This window comes from Pristis pectinata, chromosome 5, assembly GCF_009764475.1.
Source record: "Pristis pectinata isolate sPriPec2 chromosome 5, sPriPec2.1.pri, whole genome shotgun sequence".
NCBI lineage: Eukaryota > Metazoa > Chordata > Chondrichthyes > Rhinopristiformes > Pristidae > Pristis > Pristis pectinata.
Window position 1 is genome coordinate 32,169,893 of NC_067409.1, and position 22,056 is coordinate 32,191,948.

General features: G+C 40.0%; 1 protein-coding gene across 1 annotated transcript in view; it reads left to right on the forward strand.

The window, feature by feature from the left end:
* Window positions 1–22,056, forward strand: part of LOC127570424 (phosphatidylinositol 5-phosphate 4-kinase type-2 alpha) — a 172,478-nt gene that overhangs the window by 105,486 nt on the left and 44,936 nt on the right. The window contains exons 4-5 of the mRNA XM_052015995.1: window positions 14,048–14,200; window positions 19,778–19,924. Of these exons, the coding sequence (XP_051871955.1) occupies window positions 14,048–14,200; window positions 19,778–19,924 (300 nt within the window). The remainder of the gene's footprint in view (window positions 1–14,047; window positions 14,201–19,777; window positions 19,925–22,056) is intronic.

The following is a 22,056-nucleotide window of genomic DNA, read 5'->3' on the forward strand; positions in this document are numbered from 1 at the left end:
AAAGATTATTTTATGTACAGATCTTGGTTCATATTAAGAAAAATAACAAAATATACCTGCAGCCAAATGGAAAGGAGATGAATCTGGCACAATAGTTCTCGGTTGTTCAGATGGTCCTAATGCATTTTGTAAGTAAACACGTGTGAAAATATAAACCTGCCTACAACTTTATACTAAATGGGCAGACTCATTGAGCCACAAATGGAAAATCACCAGAGCTGGAGAGAACCCCTGCCTTACCCCGTTATGCATGTTCACACCTTCCAAACTTCCATGCTTACTGACTGCAGTGTAGTATGGAACACTGAGGTGTGATTTTGCATCCAACCTTTCTTCATAGTAGCCACAGCTGCATATGGTATACCTCAGCCCATTTATTTGAATGAGATCACTGTCCTATTGAGAATGGTTAGGGGTAAGTTGTTTCACTTTATTTCATATGACAATATTTTAAATTATTTCACTTAATTTGAATGTGTTTTGATTAAATTAATTTAATTTTTAAAAATGTATTTAATTTTTTTTACCTGTTTATATAGAGACATTTAGGAGAAGAGGCAGAGAGGTTTGTGTTGTTTAACCGCCATCATGGTAGTCCATGGGTGACTCCTTAGTTTCCCCCATATATGCTCTGGCTGTAACTCTTGGACTATTCCACCTCAATGATAGGGCTCCAGTTGCAAGGCCTTCATTGGAAAAGGTCAGTGAGGACTTGGGTATCTGGCAAAAGATGAACTTGTGGTGCAGGCCAGGTGATATTACGTTGTTCTGGTATTGAATAGTTTTCAAATGGTTGGAGTGAAGTCACTTTTTGGTACAGGATAGAGTTGTGCGAAAGCTATTTCAGCCATAAAAACTCACTGGAGTCGAAGTTGCTTAATGAACGCAGTGAGTGCCCAAAGTAGGTCACAGGTTAATTTCTACAGGGTGTACATGGTGTTATGAATGATGTAGGAACTGTCTCGTGCTACTTTCCCCAATCAACATCGATTCTTTCTGAAGCAGCAGATTGATTACTTCAATCCCAGCATTGATTTGAATAGTGGCTTCACCTTGTAAATCCTGCAACTTTTTTAAAAAAAGTGTCCTTCTGGGCATTTCCTACAGCTCTCCATTTTGCAGTTTTTTTTTACATTTCCTTGTTTGCATTTTCTCTCACTCGAACCTCTCTCATTAACCTCTCAGCTGGCTACAACTACCTCTTATTAGCACAGCAACACTGCCCTAACCCAGTCAGAGGTATTTCCTTTGTCCCATTTATGTCTTCCTCACCATTTTTTTGCAACCTAAAACAAAGTTGTTTTCACTCTTTGCAGTTCTGATGAAGGGTCTTCAATTTGAAACTTTAGAGGGCCGATTACTGCTTCTCATCAGATTCCATGATCAGCTATTGTAAGGTCATTATATTTGAGGATACATAAAGATATATTTTAATGTCATGTCGTATAGCTCCATTCTTTGCAATGCAAAATGGCATGATTAAAATTTGTTCATTGCCTTCCTCCATCAAAGTACTCTGAAGCTTGCACCAGAGGTATGGGAAAACAATAGATTGATTATAGATATAAATCCTTAAGCTTTCTCAATATTGGCATGAACCATCGACATAATTTGACAAGTGAACCTTTTATTACTGTTGGTTCTGGTTGCATCCTTTCTCATCAGCTGATGTATCAGGAAAAAGTCAATGCCATTTCACACCCCAAACATCATCTAGTGTTGCAATTATTTATTAAAAGGAAAAAGAAACTGTCAGTGAGTACACTCAGTGATCAGTACTTAAAGTATTTTCCTCACCCTTAAATAATTTTAAATCATTCTAATTTAGGACATCACTGTTCATTTTTAGTTGTTGTGGTATTGTCAGATTGGAATAACATTGAGTGCAACAGTTTTTTGTTTAGTTTCTGTCAATTAAGAACCTCTGCTGGACTTGTAAATATACAGTGCTTTGCAAAAAATGTAAAGCCTTTTTGGTGCTTGGTATTATAATTGGGCTTGTGGTTTCAGCACCTTTGGGCAATAGGGATTTACCTCCTGTTGGTTTTGAGGCAGATTTGACTAACTCACTCAGTGTGAAGTTGAGGCGTATGGCATACATCACATTTCTGGGAGGTAATAAAACCAAGTACTTGAAGAAGGACAAGAAGCCTTCTAAATCCTAGGCATTTACTTAAACAGAGAACTGACAATGTATTGCGACACAAGGTTTGCAGTTGACTGCCAAACGACAGTCTTTTGTCACTGCCCATGAAGAAGACTCTCCACAAAGATCTACCAATCTCTGCATTGTGAATTTTTTCTTTCCTGACATCTGCTGTATTCAAGTAAAAGTTCAGAGGAATCCCTGACATCTACAAGCTGTGATTTTATAATGTCAATCACTTTAAAGAAATCTCACAAAAATCACACCTGGAAGCAAAATGTAGATTTTATTTAATGTATGGGGAATGTTAAAATAAGTTTAGAACATATACATAAGATGAAAGCTGAAGATGAAATAAAATGATCTTTAAAAATAGTATTATAATGTTCTGTACTGCCATCAAGAACATCAAAAGGTAAACCAAGTTTATTAGTTGCGAGCATGATGCAGGAAATATATTTCCTCAGTGAAATTATACTACAGAGGGAGGCCATTAAACCCACTGTGCCAATGTCAGCTCTTTGGAAAAAGCTATCCAGTTCTTCTCACCCCTCTGGTTTTTACCCGTAGCCCTGAAAATATCTCTTGTCAAATATAAATCCAGAGTAATAACATTGAATGCTTGTGCTCAATTTAAATAAAATTCCTTAGCATTAGTTAAGACTACAATCTTCACAGAATTAAAAATGTACTGTAAGAATCACTGTTAAAAGTTCAGAAGCCCATAATGCCTGTTTTAAGGTAGTAAGTTAACCATAAAATCACCATCTAGAAGCTGAGACTAGGGAATTAATTATATGAAATAAGGAAATAACAGTGTGGAGGAAAAAGTACTCGCATCTGTCCACATGGTAGAAATTAATAAAGCTTTCCGATATTGTAGTAATAGAAAATCAGGGAGGAAAATGGCAAAATTTAAAACAATTGCAATCACTAGAGAAAAGGTTTTCGGCAAACTAGTGAGATTCAAGATTGACAGGTCCCCTGGACTTGATGATCTGGCTCTTAGGATGTTAAAAGATATGGCTGCAAAAGTGATAGATGCATTGCATGTTTGCCAAAATTTCCTAAACTTTGGAAAGGTCCGAATGGATTAGAAAACCGCAAATGTAATGCCCCTGTTCAACAAAGTAGAGAAGATGGATAGCAAGAAAATATGGACTAGTTACCCTAACATCTGCTTTTGGGGACATGCTGGAATCCATTGTTAAGGAAGTAGTAACAGGACATTTAGAAAAGCAAAGCGCACAAAAAGCATTGTAATTTATGAAAGAGAAAAATGTGGTTGAGTTTATCAATGTTCTTTGAAGATGTAACAAGCCAATTAGACAATGGGAAACCAGTAGATTTAGTCTATTTGGATTTCCAAAGCATTTTCGAAATTGTGCAACAGCTGATTTCTGCACAGTATGTGTTTATGGCATTAGGGTTAATATGTTAGGAAAAAATAACTGATTCACATGAAACAGAATTAGGATTAAGTGGATTATTTTCAGGTTGGCAAGTGGTAATTAGTAGAATGCTACAATGATCAGTGCTTGTGCCTGCAACTATTTCCAATTCTGACAGATGCAGTATAATGTGGGAAGATGTGACGTTAATCACTTTGGTTGGAAGAATAGAAAAACAGAGGATTGTTTGAGTGAAGAAATACAAAATATTGTTGAACAGAGAGCTCTGTGCATCCTTGGACATGAAACATCAAAGTAGTACGTAGATGTAACAAGTAGTGGTAAAGAAGGCTTTTAACATGCTGGCCTTCATCAGTCAGGGCATTGATTATAGAAGTCGAGGTGTTATGTTGCAGTTGTACAAGATGTTGTGGTGAGGCCACATTTGGAATGTTGTGTATAGTTCTGGTTGCCACATTACAGGAAGGATGTGGAGACTCTTGGGGGGTGGGTAGTGTTGCAGAAGAGGTTCACCAGGATGTTGATCTCCGGAGCATCAAAGGCTGGGATACAATCTGATAGAAGCATAGAAAATTATGAGAGGCACAGATCGGGTAGATAGTTGGTCTTTATTCCCAGGGTGGAAATGTCAACTGACACTTCAGCCACTTGCCCAGCCAGCCTCATTTCCCCAATAGGAGGTTGAGTGTTGCCCCCTCTCTAGTGTCATTTGCAATTAGTTAACAATAGCACACTTTACCTCCAGGTATGTTCATCTTAATTGATATTGTCTTTGTTGTTTATTTAAAAATAAAGCACTGGGTTTGAATTTATTCAACTCCTCATTTTAGAAAGCAGGTTCAGATGCTGCTACTATTTCAGGTTGATGAAAAAGAAAATTGAATCTATTTTCCAACAAGCTGGTCCTGATTTAATTGAAAATAAAGGTACTGCTAAATGCTGGTAGTATTAAAATTTAGCAGAAGATATTGACCAACTGCTTTTTGAAATCTGCATTTACTTGTGAGGATCAGCATACACATTAACAAGACAAAACTACCCACTCACGCTGCTTGCATTAAAAAGAGGAGAAAATGACATACATTGCAGATTCTTTGAGTGGGAAACACTTAACCCATTAAGTAAAACCACTAAGACATTGTTTCCCTCTTGTTGACCAAGAGATGAGGGAAAAATAACTACAGAAGTTTGCTTTTCCTTTCTTGTGATCTTACCCTAAAATGAAATGCAAGAAGAGTTCTAAAACATTTCCTTCAAGCCCACAAGATAATGGCCAGGATTTAGTTCCAGAACTACTGGGAGTCCCAACAGATTAGCAAGACTGGTGACCTGGGTATATTGAGTCTTTTATTTGGCATACTCAGAGTTCAAATGATTATTGGAAATTGGGTCCACTGTCCTCAGGTTTACTGAGCTACTATACCAGTTTAACAAATTTAATGTGATGTGGATCTTATTATCCATTACTTAGCAAGGTTATCCACAGTGGCAAGGTTATTTTTGTTGCACTACATAATGAAAAAGAATATAGAAAATGACAACATGATTAGCATTAGAGCACAGCATTTGTGCTGACAAAATTGTATTCTTAGGTCTTCCATAAAAGTACATTTATTCTGTGACTGGAGTTTTCATTAGCACAAATTATTTGTATTGTTTTCAATAGAGAAAACTATGTGGGAGAGAAGAAGATTGTACTCAGCTGCAAAACAGAGAATTAACAATTATCTCTGTCATGCTGTGCTCCTGAGGGCAAGCCATACAAGGCATCATTAGTTGACTAGACGAGTGGTGATTGGAACTGTCTAATGAAAGTGACCTTTTGTAATAGTGTCCTCATGAGACCCAGGTTTATAACTGTAAAGAAGCCAACATAGGGATGATGGTGTTCAATGCATTTTGTCTTTTAATTGTAAACACAGTTGTGACATTACTAAAGGTTACTCATTACTCATTTAAATTCAAAACACTAGTATTTGATAGAACTCACATGACTTAATTTGCTTTATGCACCATGGTCTTGGCTTCTGGTAGACAGTTGGTCTATCTAATTGCATGCAAGAAATGTAATTGTTGTAGATTAAATGGTTGAGATAGAAACTGTTTTGGAAAATATCCATACTATTTTGGTTAACTAGTATTATAGTGTCACACACAAAATGCTGGAGGAACTCAGCAGGTCAGGCAACAACATGTATGGAGGGAAATAAATAGTCGGTGTTTTGGGTCGAGACCTTTCATCAGGACTGGAAAGGACGAGGGCAGAAGCCAGAATAAAAAGTCAGGGGAGGGAGAGGGGCGCAGGCTGGCAGGTGATAGGTGACTCCAGGTGGGTGAGGAAGGGGGGATAAAAGTGAGTAATGTAGGAAGCTGAGAGGTGAGAGGTAGAAGAGGCAACAGGTTGAAGAAGGAGGAATCCAGTAGGAGAGGACAGTAGACCATGGAATAAAGGGAAGGAGGTGGGGAATAGATGGGCAGGTCATGAGGACGGGAGGGGAAAGAGAAGGGGTGAGGGGGCCACAGGAATGAGGGAAAACAAAGGGGGGAAGGGGAAAAAAGAAAGAAAAGGGAAAAAATGGGGAGAGGAAGAAAGAGGGGTGAATTTACCACAAATTGAAATTGATGTTGAGGCTGTCAGATTGGAGACTACCAAGGTCGTCTTCAGCCTTTTGCCTCTTCTACCTATCACCTCTCAACTTCTTGCATCACTCCCTTTCATCCCCCCCCTTCCCCCATCCACCTACCTTCCCCTCTCACCTGGACTCACCCATCACCTGCCAGCTTATGCTCCTTCCCCTCCCCACACCTTTTTATTCTGGCTTCTGCCCTCTTTTCCGGTCCTGATGAAGGGTCTCAAACCAAAACATCGACTGTTTATTTCCCTCCATAGATGCTGCCTGAACTCCTGTGTTCCTCCATCATTTTGTATGTGATACTATGATACTGGTTAGCTAGAATGGTATGTTTTTTTTCCAAAAACATAGTTTCTATCTCAACTATTTAATCTACAATTTCCCCCTTTTTTCTTTTTTTTCCCCTCCTCCCCCCCCCAGTTTTCCCTCATTCCTGTGGCTCCTTACACCTCCTCTTTCACCTCCCCCATTCTCATGATCTGCCCATCTATTCCCCACCTCCTTCCCTTTATTCTATGGTGTACTACCCTCTCCGACCGGACTCCTCCTCCTTCAGCCCTTTGCCTCTTCTACTTATCACCTCTCAGCTTCTTGCATCACTCCCTTTCGTCCCCCTTTCCCCTCCCTCCCCCATCCACCTACCTTTTCTCCCACCCACCCCCCTCACCTGGAGTCACCTATCACCTGCCAGTTTGTCCTCCTCCCCCCCCCCCCCCCGACCTTTTTATTCTGGCTTCTGCCCTCTTCCTTTCTAGTCCTGATGAAGGGCCTCGACCCAACTTGTTTATCTCCCTTCATAGTTGCTACCTGACCTGCTGAGTTCCTCCAGCATTTTGTGTGTGTTGCTCCAGATTCCAGCATCTGCAGAATCTCTTGTGTCTCCATAGTATCATAGTATGGGACATGTGGTCAAAACCACTCTTTAAAATATGGAGCAAGGTACTTAACAAGGCGCTTGGCTAGAACTGAAGAAAGTTTTTGATTAATTTATAAATCTTTAATTAGAATAAAATGCAGTATGCTCTATTTACATTTGGGAAGCTACATTTCATACATGAATAATCTGAGAGAAATAATATTGCAGTTACTTCTGTTGCGTAAAACAAACTCATTATCAACACGGCATTTATGTGTGGGGATGAGACAGCCTCAATAAAAATGACCTTTTATTTTTACAATAGAGTGTATTTCGTGCTCTGGAATGAGTTCTTACAGCCTCTAAAATTGGCAGCTCTTGTAAATCTCATAAATTTAGCCAGGGCTTTTCTTATTTGTAAAATCAATCTAACTGTTACTGAGGTCACATGTTCTTTCTGCTGGTCCTGTTAAAATCAACAATTTATGATTTTTCTCCAGTTTTAAGAGCAGCAGTATGGGACAGGGTTGAATATGTACAAAGGAGCATAGTTCCACAGATTTCAAATAAGGAAATCAAATGATACCTAAAACCAAACAGAGAATGAGGAGCCATGTAATGTGAGGATTTGTGTGCCAAATAAGAGTATGATCTTCGTTTACAATTTGTTTTCTTTCTTTCTGCCGGAACAGATGGGTGTTAAGTAATTTGGAAACATTTAGCGCTTTTAAATGTTTTATTGAGTAGATTTTTTTTCCTAAAGAATTAGTAACATTCAGCACAAGGCAGACTTGTCATTAGAAGTATTGGTATCCTAATTTTACAAGGGAGTAAGATTTTAAGAAGTATTATTGTTAAAAGTTTAATGACAAACAGCTGCCAAGGCTCATGATAAACATTTTCTAAGGGGAAAAAAAATCATTATTGATGTTCTGCCAAAAAAAAAATTTTTTTTTAATGATAACTTTACTTTTCTCTTGGGGATTTCTAATGTGTGTCAGAGCAACGAAACATCCCACTGACAATATCATAGTTCAACTGTGGCCTTCAGGAAGAAAAACAGCACTGTATTTCTGGAATGGTTAATGGTAGCCAGTTTTGACAGTAGATTATGACAGTCACACAAAATATGTCCTTCAGATTGTGAATGAAAAATAAATAGATGGAAATAAATGAAGTGGGCTGGTAAAAATCTGAAGTAAAACTTCAAAATGTACAGCACTGTCAAGAACTCTGAGAAGATTTTTTTGAAATGGGACTCTTCATATTCTTCATCTGTGGGAAATTCTTACAAAATCTTCCTCTGTCCTGAAACAGTTGGATAGCAACAAAATGTAATTACAAAGTTGTTCCAGAAAATGCAGGTGTTAAGTATCTTAAGAACTTGTTAGGATCTTGCAACTTTTCAAGTTAAACTGAAAATATTGAGTGCCCATTTTTCAAAGAGAGTTTAACAGGATGATGCTCTGAGGGTTAATCAGCTGTCCCAGTCATCTACTGGGGGCAGAATTCTGGACTGCTGTGACACCCTGCGGACCTAAATTGCATGTTGTAATCCACAGCCATGGCAACAGCAGTCTGAGCTTGGATGGTAGCAGGGTGACTGTGTGAGGAAAAACTTGAGCTTCAACTGTAACACCTAGACATTTAAGCTGCAGTGGAAGCTGCAGCTTCAGCCATCATGGTTGGGTTCAAGTCTGTATGGACAGAGCTGATTACCAATTCAGAAAGGGTAGATTCCTAGCTTAGCTTAAAGCCCTAAACTAAGTCAGAGCCAAATTCCTCTATACCCTATATTTCGGTGTCCATATATTTCAACCTTTCTCTGCAGCCAGCCCCATCAAAATCTTCAGGTGACTTAAAAGCAATAAAATGAGGGTGCTACTTTGCCCTCCATTCACCCCCGTGAGATCCCCACCATCACCTTTTTTTATTTGAAATGAAAAGGGGTCATGACAGGTTTGTGGTATGGGATTGAGAGGGTGGGTAAAGCCAGGAGAGCAGGATGAAAATTGACTACAGCTTATTAATCAACTACAGATTTTAAGTTAGAGAAACAAGTGTGTTGAGAGAGAGGTGGGATGGAGGAGGAGGATTGGAAACCAAAGGTTTTATCAGCCCCATTGCTGGCCACAGCCTCAGCAATAGAATCCAATAATATCCATTGCTATCACCTAACTGTTAGAATACCCAGACATTCCTGTACCTTTCTGACTATCTTCTGGTGCCTTCAGATGTCAGCACTTTGTATTGAAATGGAAAGGGAAGTGGTGTCATACAATCTGCGTGAGTCCCTGATTTAGAGATCGTTGGCAGGTGGATGATGAGGGTGGTGACAGTTTCTGAGGATTGTCGTGCAGTTGGCAGGATGTTACATTTGAAGATGACCTGTGTGAGATCACATTTCGAGTATGGCATCTAAATCCTCAGGGCTTACTCCTGGAATTGATGTCCATGACGGTCTGCGCCCATTCTGATAAACAACTTTATGGAAGAAACTTATTATCAATGTCCTGCCAAGAAAGTTTTTTTTCAATGATAGCTCTATTTTTCTCTTGGGGATTTCTAATATCTACTGGCCTCCTACGAACAAGTACAGAACAACTCTCCTAATTCGCATCTCTCCTACAAGGGCACCACTTGCACTGAAAACTTTGGAATTTTCACTTTCCAATCCTGTGCCATTTTTCAATGTTTTCCCAGGTCAGATTCACTTCATGACTGCTAGCAACTGCCTCAGCCACAGCACAGATCATCTTTAAGAGTTGCAGCCCAGCTTTATTTCTCACTGTGGTGTCCCCCTGCTGATGTACCCCAAAGACAATTGAAATCAGCAGATAACATGGTGTTAGGATGCTGCCTGTGCTGCAGCATTCCAGCACAGTATTTTGGATCTACCAGAGTTAATGGCTGCTGCCTTTTACTTTGATCCTCGTATGTTTATTGACATACTTGTTCTTGCTGTCTCAATCTTAAAAGGAACAGCCACCTCTCCTCTCTTGCTAACAGCTGCATTCAAATATGTGTTTCAGTTATATACAAAACATTTTCTTTTACGTCAACTTTTAATTCTTTTTACAGCCAAGAAAAAACATCAGTGTGATTAGAAGTTGCCTGTAGGTATCAACCCCTCTCTTCAGTGCAGCTGTACTTTGTGGTCTGTGGTTCTACTCTGATCATAAGCCCTTTAAACTTTCCTTCTAAATTCCAAATGTGAAAATTGCATGCTGTTCCTAGTATGCTGCATCATCTTATTTCTGAGGTGGTCCCTTGATGTCATGGATAACTTTCTTCCACTCCAGTTCAATGGGTTCTGAGGTAATTGATGAAGCTAGTTTACTCCCTGCAGACTCTACCACAGATGGGGCAGGGGTGCCTTTTGGGAGGGCGGGGAGGATAGGATGAAAGAGCTTGGAATAGGGAGTCTGTTTCTGCAATCTGGTGTCTGGTATGTGAGTGACATGGCCTGCCCAGCAGAGCTTACTGAGTGTAACTAGGGCGTCAATCACCTACTAGCTTTAGGCATCATTCCCTTTCATCCCCCCCACCCCCCCCCCCCCCCCCAGCCACCTACCTTTTTCCCCCCCTCACCTAGACTCACCTATCGCCTGCCACCTTGTGCTCCTCCCCTTCCTCCTACCTTTTTATTCTGGCTTCTGCCCTCTTCCTTTCCACCCCTAATGAAGGGTCTCAGCCCAAAACTGTTTATTTCCCTCCATGGATGCTGCCTGACCTGCTGAGTTCCTCCATTTTGTGTGTGTGTTGCTCCAGATTCCAGCATCTGCAGAATCTCTTGTGTCTCCAGTGAAAGGGATGTTGGCCTGGGAGAGAATGCAGATTTGGATTTGCTTATCTTCCCTGTGTATTTGGAGGATGTTGTGAAGATAGCATTGGTAGTATCTCCCCAGTGCCTCGAGGTAGCACATGTCTCAGATGCATACAAAAGGGTCTGGATCATTGCTGCCCCAGTAGAGCATGAATTTTTTGCTAATGTTTAAAGCACCCTTTTCCTCAACTGGCCAAATTCACATTGAAGACAATGGTAATTTTTAATTACTGAGGTGGAACCTAAGATATGGGAAACGATCCTTGTTTTGTAGAAACTTGCCATGGAACTGTATTGTCAGAGGGAGTTGTTGTACAGTGGGGACAGATTGGTAGAGGACCCTTGTTTTGTGGATGATGAGAGTAAACTGGTGTGCTTCAGTGAATGCGTCTACGATGATTTGGCACTCAGCCTCCAAGTGTGTGCCTACTCAAGTCTGCCACAGAGAATGCCATTTCCCAAGTGCTCCTTGACCACCTCCCAGTTGCCGAAGAGTTCCTCTCCAAACGGCATTGTGGATGCTGTCCATCTAGTGGCACTGTGGATAATGCACAGAGCATCCTCCTTCAGTGCAGACTGATGTCAAGCAAGGCTGTCATTGTCCCAGCACTACTTCCAGTCATTCTCATGATAGTGCTGCACCTCATCTCTAACAAGCTTCCAGCTGGAATGAAAATAACCTACTGGACTAATAGGAAACTGTTCAATCTACTTTGACTCCTTTTCAGAGCCAAGGAGGTATGCTAAAAATTTAACACAGTAATTTGATCTAAATGTCACCTTGTTGTCAGCTGTTAACAAGAAAGTACATAGACCTGGATCCTATGCTAAGTGGTGAAGCAGTAGTGTCTGCCACTGATGTTGAACAAAGTTGCTCAAAAGTAGTATCTTTTTCATCCACATATTTGAGAACAAATAAAAGTACAATCATTATAAACCAAAAACCTCTCTACTGGATTTATGCCAAGTGCAAAGAGGGGAAAGCACATGTGAGATGACCACAAAGCAGGTTAGCATTTTGAGAAATCTTGCATTCCTATAACTATCCGGCAGGCTTATCCAGTATGTGTACTGAAAGAGAAAATCTTTTAAAATGTTGTGTTATCTCCAGTTCAAAAAAAGTGATACCATCTCTTAGAAACTACAAACAGAAAAATTATCAGTTCTATCAGAATCAAGTTTATTATCGCTGGCTTGTGTGTTGTAAAATTTGTTGTTTTGCAGCAGCTGGACAGTGCAAAGACATTAAAATTACTATAAATTACAAAATAAATAAATAGTGCAAAAAAATAGGAATAACGAAGTAGTGTTTATGGGTTTATGGACCATTCAGAAATCTGATGGTGGAGGGGAAGAAGCTGTTCCTAGATCATTGAGTGTGGGTCTTCAGGCTCCTATACCTCCTCCCCAAGGGTAGTAACGAGAAGATGTCATGTCCCTGTTACACTCTGTGGCCCTGTTCTCATAGTAACAAAATTTGATGAAAAGAAAAAAACTAGGCTTTTTGCAGTTTTTTGTTGCATTTCTCAGGACTTTGTATCCAATTTAATTACTCTTTGAAGCATTGTATGTTAAGTCAGATAATGGAATATAATGGTCATTTTATTGTAAATGACCATAATAGCATGTGTTGCAAATAAATCAATTTTTGGGATCTTTCTGGGTTAACAAATTAAGATGCATCTAAAAGCCTTTCTGGTCAAAATTATCTTGTGAAGTATTGAAATTGCTGTTTACCGTGTTATTTTGTACACAACAACAGACCACGATAGGATGTTCTCCTATTTTTAGTAATGTTCACAAACTCTCTAGAGTTTGATTGGACTGCAGCCAACTGAGTCAAATTGACACCATCCCCTCCATCAATTATTTTCAGCTGTAACAAGCCTAGATTTTACTTTAACTTTAGTTTTGTAAAGGTGTTAAGGCTTGTAATCATTCACATTTGGATTGCATTTTGGTCTGGAGATTACTCATTATTGTACTAAATCTGATATACCTTCCATTCTGTCACTCTGCTTCATGTTAGCCATTAGATAGTATTGAATTTTCTTCCACTGTCATTCTTTTATTCCATTTCTCCCTGATCCGTAAAATTTGCACATAGGTAACGGAATCTCCACATAATTATCAGCAAATTATATTCCTTTGTAATCTCTTGTCTAAACCAAGACAGGTGTTGCAAACTGAACATGTACATGGGCAATTATTTTTTTAAAGGCACAGAGCAGACTGATTGCAGTACCTCAATAATGGATAAAATGTGACTAAATGCCTTAAGTAATATTGATTGAAGTATAGACTTCTTAAAAAACTTCAAGGGTAATAGTTGTTCTTTTTAAAAAAAAAGGACATGCCAAATGTATGTTTTCTTGCTGCTTCTACCAAGCAGTTCCTAATTTGTAGAAACCTATTTAACTTTGAACCTCTACTGTCAGAATTGTGGGGCTAAAAATTTAATGCAAGGAATTTATAAATCAGTTCTTCTCCGCAAAGTTTGAACACCTACAGTATGTGGAGGACATATCAAGTGGGAGGGGCAGGGGCTGGAATTATTCAAGGGTTTGCTTTTATATTGCTTTTGTAATTATCAATTTATTGCTTTCAAATTTGATAAGTAAGAGTAGTGTCTTGTTATGAATCCTACACTCCACCCAATTTTTTAAACAAGATGCCTCAAATTGTAATGACCACACATCTGTTTACAGTCATGTTGATTGTTAAAGGAACGATGGGCAAGATCCTTGATAAGTGCACCACCGCATCTTGAACATGCACCAGAATCACCAGAGTAGCTAGATGCGGTCTTGATGTAATATTCCATCAGATGAACAATATTGCTATTAATTCAATAGTTCCTTAGCTTGGCCAAATCCTTGTGTGGAACTTGAATCTCAGGTTTCTAACTTGGTCAGAGTGGCCCCAGCTATTGTCAGGATGACATTTGGCATTATTCCTCATTCCTTCCTTCCTTCCTTTTCTGTTTTTAAGTTTTGGTCACTTGAATAGTTCCTAATCCACAGGATGAATGGCTTGTTTCTAAACCTTTGCCAATTGCCACCCTAAGTTGACTGAGAGCAGGATCTCACAAAAGATTCATAAGCGCAATGTAACAACAGCTATCCAACTCCTTATTAAACAAAGTGGTCACTATGCTGTTTCTTTTACTTTTAGAATTCAGTGACACGAAGTGCTCCTTTTTCAAATGACTCACAAGGTCGAAGTGGAGCTCGTTTTCACACCACGTATGACAGAAGATATGTGGTCAAAACTATATCCAGTGAAGATGTGGCCGAGATGCATAACATATTGAAAAAATACCATCAGGTAACAGTTGGAACTGAATAGGGTACTCTGTTTTTAAAAAAAATGAACATGCTCACTTTGTGTTTTGCTCTTCATCCTTCTGTTAAGTATTTCATAAACATTGTAGTTCGTCATAGTTAATCCCCAGAGTAAAAGTCTTATTTCAATACATGGCTAAGGAACTGGTGCAGGAGGGAGTGCTTCACATGTATAGATCATTGGGATCCCTTTTGGGGCAGGTGGAACCTGTACAGGAGGGACGGGTTGCACTTGAACTATAGGGGTACAAATATCCTCGCAGGGAGGTTTGCTAGTGCTACTCCGGAAAGTTTAAGCTAGAGTATCAGCAGGATGGGAACCAGAGCAGCTGGTCAGAAGGTGGAGGCATTGATGGGAAGGTTGAGGTTATGACAACTAAGTTTGAAAGGAAGGACAGGCAGGGACAAGTTAATGAATATGGTGGGACTGATGGGCTTGTGTGTTTGTTTTAATGCAAGGAGTATTATGGGTAAGGCAGATGAATTTAGAGCCTGGATTAGTGCATGGAACTATGATGTTGTGGCCATTTCAGAGATATAGTTGCAAGGGGCACAGGACCTGCAGCTCAGCATTCCAGGATTTTGATGTTTCAGGCGTGATGGGGAGGTAAAAGAGGTGGAGGAGTTGCATTACCAATCAGGGAGAATGTCAGAGCTGCACTCAGAGAGGACATAGAGAAGTAGCCAGGTCTGTGACGCCAAGCCTGGCTCTGAGGTTCAGTAGGGAAAAGGGAAGGTAGACAGGACTATAGTGATAGGCTATAGTTAGGGGAGCAGACAGGAGATTTTGTGGCTGCAAAAGGAACTCCAGAATGGTGCCAGGGTCCAGGATGGCTCTGAGTGGCTGCAGAACATTCTCAAAGAGGGAGGATGAGCAGCCAGAAGTCGTTGTGCACATTGGCACAAATGACATGGGTAGAGAAAGGGGTGAGGTCCAGCAGAGTGAATATAAGGAGCTAGGGAAGAAGTATAAAAACAGGACCTTGAGGGCAGTAATCTCTTGAGTACTTCTAGTGCCACGTGCGTGTTGAGAGTAAGAATAGGAGGATATGGCAAATGAATGTGTGGCTGTGAAATTGGTGTGGGGGCAAGGATTCAGATTTTTGAACCATTGCGATATCCTCTGGGACAGAGGTGACCTGTACAAGAGGGACGGGTTGCACCTGAACTGGAGGGGGAACCAATATCCTAGTAGGCAGATTTGCTAGTGCTACTAGGGTGGGTTTAAACTAGTTTGACAGGGGGGTGGGATCCTAAGCAGCAGGGACCCAGATGAGAGCCTGGCCAGGTGACTAACATTTCAGTGGGAGAACATATTGGAAATGGTGATCATAACTCAAGTTTTAAGATAGTTATGAATAAGAACAAGTCTGGACCTAGGGTGAAAGTATTAAATTGGGGCAGGACAATTACAGCATCACAGCTTGGGAGAATAAATTGGGAGCAACTGTTATTGGGTAAATCCACATCTGACATGTGGGAGTCATTTAAGAACCAGCTGACCACAGCTCAGGACGGTAAGCTCAGCATGTTCCAGTAAGGAGGAAGGACAAAGATGCAAGGGAAGGTAAAGGAACCTTGGATGACGAGAGAGGTTGTAAATTTAATCCAAAAGATAAAGTAAGCCTATAAAAAGTTTAGGAAGCTGAAATCAGACAGGGCCTTTGAGGAATATAAAGAAAGCAGGAAAGAACACAGAATGAGGAGGGCCAAAGGGGAGTGTGAGTGTCCTTGGCAAGTAGGATTAAAGAGAATCCCAAGGCATTTTTTTAAGTACATCAAAAACGGGGGTGACAAGGGAGAGGGTAGGACAGCCCAAGGATAAAGGAGGGAATTTATGCTTGGAGTTGGAGCATGATGGCAAAGTACTAAACGAGTACTTTGCATCAGTATTCACTAAGGAGAAGGACACGTGAGATCAGAGTGGGGTATTCTAACATGCTAGGACATCTCGAGGTTAAGAAGGAGATGGTGTTGGTGGATAAATCCCCAGGGGCTGATGGGATCTGTCCCAGGTTATTGAGAGAGGCAAGAGAGGAGATTACTCGGGCTTTCACAAAGATCTTTATATCTTCTCTAGCCACATGAAGTCCTAGAGGACTGGAGAGTAGCCAATGTTGTTCCTTTGTTGAAGAAGTGAAATAAGGATAATCTAGGCAATTATAGGCCAGTGAGCCTTACATCAGTGGTAGGGAAGCTATTGGAGAAGATTCTTAGGGATAGGATTTATTTAGATTTGGAAGAACATGGGATAATTAGGGACAGTCAGCATGGCTTTGTGTGGGGTAGGTCATATCTTATAAACTTGATTGAGTTTTTTGAGGAGGTGGCCAATGTGATTGATGGGGGTAGAGCAGTGGGTGTTGTCTACATGAACTTTAGTAGGGCATTTGACAAGGTCTCTCATGATAGGTTGATCAGGGAATTAAGGTGCATGGAATCCATGGTGGCTTGATGGTTTGGATTGAGAATTGGCTTGCCCATAGAAGACAGAGGGTATGGTGGAAAGGTGTTATTCTGGCTGGAGGTCTGTGACCAGTGGTGTTCCGCAGGATTTAGTACTGGGAACTCTGTCATTTGTGATTGTATACAAGTAACTTGGACAAAAATGTAGACGGGTTGGATAGTAAGTTTGCAGACAACACAAAAATAGGTGGAGTTGTGGACAGTGAAGAAGGTCATCAAAGGATACAGCAGCATATAGGTCAGTTACCGTTGTGGGCAGAGAAATGTCAGATGAAGTTTAATCTGGGCAAGTATGAGGTGTTGCACTTTGGGAGGTCAAATGTAAGGGGAACATATACAGTTGATGGCAGAACTCTTAACAGCATTGGTGTACAGAGGGATTTTGGGCTGCAAGTCCATACCTCTCTGAAAGTGGCAGCACAGGTAGATAGAATAGTGAAGAAGGCACATGGCATACTTGCCTTCGTATCTAAGGGCATAGCGTACAAGAGTCGGGAAGTCATGATGCAGTTGTATAAAACTTCAGTTAGGCTGCACTTGGAGTATTGTGTGCAGTTCTGGTTGCCCCATTACTCTCTTAGACACATGAATGATAGAGAAATGGGGGGCTATGTGGGAGGGAAGGGTTAGATAGATCTTAGAGCAGGATAAAATGTCAGCACAACATTGTGGGTTGAAGGGCCTGTACTGTGCTGCTATGTTCATTACAAGAAGGATGTGGTGGCTTTGAGAAGGGGGCAGAAGAGGTTTACCAGGATGCTGCTTGGGTTAGAGGATATCAGCTATGAGGAGAGGTTGGACAAACTTGGATTGTTTTCTCTGATACGTTGGAGTCTGAGGGGAGACCTGTTAGAAGTTTATAAAATTGTGAGAGGTATAGATAGGGTAGACAGCCAGAATCTTTATCCTGGGTGGAAATGTCGAATACTAAAGGGCATAGCTTAAAAGTGAGAGGGAGAAAGTTTAAAGAGGATGTGCAGGGCAAGCTTTTTCACACAGAAAGTAGTACGTGCCTGGAACGTGCTTCTAAGGGTGGTAGTGGAAGCAGATAGAATAGTGGCCTTCAAAAGGCTTTTAGATAGGCACATGAATGTGCAGGGAATGGAGGGATATGGATATTGTGCAGGCAGAAGGGATTAGCTTAATATGGCAACGGGCTCAGCACAGGCATCCTGGGCTGAAGGGCATGTTTCTCTGCCGTACTGTTCTATGTTCTAGCTTTGAGTTCAAAATGTACTAAGTATTATAAATTGTGGAATGAAATTTTTGATTCCATCTTTGGTATCCTTTTCACACAGATGACTGTAAAATGAACCTCAGAAAATATTATGAGCTGAGATGAACTAATGATACTGGCTTCAGTTATTTTGCAATTTGCAAAAGTTCTTAAAATAAGAGTGCTCTGATTTTTGTTTCCATTTTGTTATGGGAGCATTATTTACAACAATAAATGCAAAATGAAGAAATATTTATTTGAGGTTGTTGTGCCAACATTTTAGTTTCGAAGCTTCATTTGCAAAGAGATATTTCTAATTTAAAAATATGTTTACAGACCTTTTGAAGTATTTTCAAAAGCAGAATAATGGCCACATTCAACTTTTTTTGTTTCTGACTGTTCAACTTTGCAACTGCATACATCAAGCACTGATCCATTGCCCATCAATGCTTGTGTAAGACTCCATTTGCGAAATGGCTGCCCTGAACTCTTCTGTAGAGGAATGTACTGTAAATAGTTGTAGTTAGTACAGTATTTAAAATAAAACCTAGATCTCTCCATGAAGATATATAGACATTCATTTTCAATTGTGTAGAAGATGACTATTTGAAGGAATCCATTTATTGGCCAATATGTTGATATTGCAAAAGCAATGTGATAATATGGCAATTGTACACCATACTGGAAAACCTCACGTGAAGTTTTCCAGTATGGTATACTATTGCCATACTATTTCAACTGATGACATTTGGTTGAATATCAGATTTTTTTTTGCAGGAATGGTATTATCATTTTTTTGGCAAAACAATTAAATGACGAACTTGTGGGTTTCATTCACCCCTCACCATACACAACGTTCTTTCATATCAACAACTGACAAATGCAGCTGGGGATATTTTTCTAAGACTGCTACTAATTCTACTGGAACTATAAATCAGTGTAAAGTAAATGTTTATGGGAGCTTTTGAACACTTAATGTTTTGAATTATACTTCAAAAAAAACATACATAGTACTGTTAGAGGAACCAAACTTTTTTAATGGACCATAAACTTCAGTGCAATAAAATGCTCAGGGGAAGAATCACTTGCATATTATTTAGACATGTTCAGTCCTGCTTGGTAGAGACATTTGGTTTTGATATTACATAATAGTTCATTGTGGGTGCATGTTTTCTTTAAAAATTAGAAAGCATGTCACAATAAACAGTCTTGATGAATGGAATGGGTAGTAAAACATTTTTTTTAATGAATCTTTACACTTGAATAATAGATGGATAGTTATGCTGCAGAATGAAAGACATTGTCACTGCATTCAAGTAAGCCCTCTCTAGTCAGATGTGATCGGACCAACTGCAGAGTCTGACTCTTTAATGATCTGTTGCTGTGCACATGTGCAAGTCTGAATTTTTCAGTTTCATACAGCAGCTATTCTTTGAAATTAGGAGTAGCTTAAGGTAGACTTCCACTCCTCTTTTAACAAAAATGTTTCAGATGGTTCATTTATTTTAATTGAGGACCCACACACTGTAGAGAGACTTTTATCACCTCAGTCAGGGCAGGATTTGAGTCCAGTTCCTATGAACAGTACGATATCTTGTTGAATTCTAAGTCTGGCCATTATTTTCATTTTTATAAATTTTCCCTATTTGTAATTTTTCTGTAAGTCATCTTTACTATCAGATGTAGGTAATTGTGTGAAATTGCTATGGCTGCTGAGAATGCAACATTTCCATTTTATTGGCAAGACAAATCTGTTTACCTAGAGTTTCATCTGCTTTTGTTGTTGCACTCGTTCATGAATATCTCAGTTGGTTTGACCATTGCAGAACTAAATGCTGGCTTTCTTTATTATGCTCTTTTCCCCTTTGCTTCATGCAGTATATTGTGGAATGTCATGGAAACACCCTCATTCCACAGTTCCTTGGAATGTATCGACTGACAGTGGACGGGGTTGAGACCTACATGATTGTTACAAGGAACGTTTTTGGTCATCGGCTCCCTGTTTATAGGAAGTATGATCTGAAGGTAATGAGAACTGAGCTATAATCTTGGTCATTGTAATTTTCTCTCACTATCAACATTTTTAGTCGTGTAAGTTTTGAAAATGTTGACAACTGTTACTTCTATTGCGTTTTCTTTATCTTTATGGTTTCTCTGATTTTTTTTTTGTTTTGGATATTTTCCAGTTAGCACTTCCAGTTGTTTTCCATTAGCAAACATTTTGACTAACTCAACACACTGGTAGGGAAATCCCAATGTTTCTCCCAGCTTGTAAACTGAAATTACTAGAAGCACAGTTGATTGCATGTTTCAACAATTTTTACATTCCCTTCCTTCTCACTACATGCACATTTGCACCTGCTTCTAATCATGCAATTGAACTTGCACTAAAGGAACCAGAATCTGTGAATTCTGCTACATTTATATTGTCATTATCCATGTTGGATCAACAGGGTTAGCTTTCAGCTAGTCAGTATCCTATTTGCACTGACTGACAGACTGTTTGGGAGAGAGAGACATGCTGCAATTATATACACCTGTCCCAGAAATTCAAATTTTCCAGAGGGTCTGGGAGTACTCCTGACCATGTCTTTAAACCAGAATTAATACTGTACCATGTGGTATCAGCTCCAGAGGAAAGATATGATTGATTTCTGGATGAAGCGATTTCACTTGTCTTGGGTTTGATGCCACATGGACCAATGTTGGACCCTGTCAATGAATTTATAGTGAAAGTCTAGTATTTGAGTCATTACCACTTAATGGAAATACTCAAAGTAAACAAGCAATAATGACTTGAATCTGGATGCAGGCAGTGCAATATAATTTCTACCAGGATGAGAAAGGGCTACAAGGTTTCAGAGATATGAGGCAAGCAGCTCACTTCCCACTCCTGCTCCCTGGGATGCAATAGTGGGAGAACTTGTAGGTTCTTTTTGGGTGAATGCATTAGGATTAAAGACCATCCTTATCTCTAGGTTCCTGCATTCTTGTAAAATAGCCCTTTGTTGCTGTTAGATCAATCTCTTACTATCTGCCTCTCGATTCCCAGAATGGTTAGAGCAGAAAGCAGCCATTTGGCCTGTTGAGTCTGTACCTACTCCAAGCAACACAAATCCAGCTAGTCCCACTCTCCCATCCTCTCCCCACAGCCCTGCTTTCAGACACTTATCCATTGCTACCTCTGGCAGTGCATTTCAGACTCTTATTAATGTAGACCTGGGTTACAGTAAGGATGCAAAGCTAACAAGTCCAAGGAACTCTGATGTCTTGAGGGCTGGGTAAAGGAAAAAAGGTAGTTTATTTTGGGTATCTAGAACTAAAAACAGGTAAAGATGTACTGGACTAAAGTCTATGCAAGGGATACTTAAAAATTAGGAGGGTGAAGAGTGGGCACAAAATAGTACTGGCAGATAAGGTTAAGGAATATCCCAAAGCATTTTATAAATGTATTAAGGGCAAGAGGGTAACCAGAGAAAGAGTACAAACCACTGTGGCAATCTGTGCTCGGTAAGAGACTATAGGTAAAGTCTTCAATGAATGCTTCTCATCTGTGTTCACTATGGAGAAGGACTTGTAGCTAGAGGATTGAGGGAGAGGGGTGTCGGACTTCTAGAATGAATTGCCATTTACAAGGAGAAGGTATTAAATGTCTTAGCAGCCTTTAAGGTGAATGAATCCCCAGGGTCTTTTGAGATGTTCCCAGACTGATAAAGGATGAGCTGGTGCTGATATAAATTTTCATATCTTCTCTGTGCACAAAGGACTTGTCAGATGACTGTGGATGTGGTTTCTTTATTCAAGAAGGGCAGTAGGGAATAGTCTAACAACGGTTATTGTAGAGGTAGGGGTTAATCAAGTTGTCAGCATGGCTTTGTTAAGGGAAGACCCTGTCTGACTAATAGATTGAACTTTTTGAAGAGAAGGCTAAGTGTGTCAATGAGGACAATGCACTTAATGTAGGCTAAGTGGATTTCTATAAGGCCTTTGACAAAGGTCATAGATGTAAGACTGGTCCAAATAATCCAGGTCAATTTGGCAAATTGGATCCAAAATTGGCTTGGAGATGGGAAGCAAAGGGTGATGGTCAAGAGCTGTTCCTTGCAATTGAAGCCCTTTGACCAGTGGCGTACCACAGGGATTAGTGCTGGAACCCT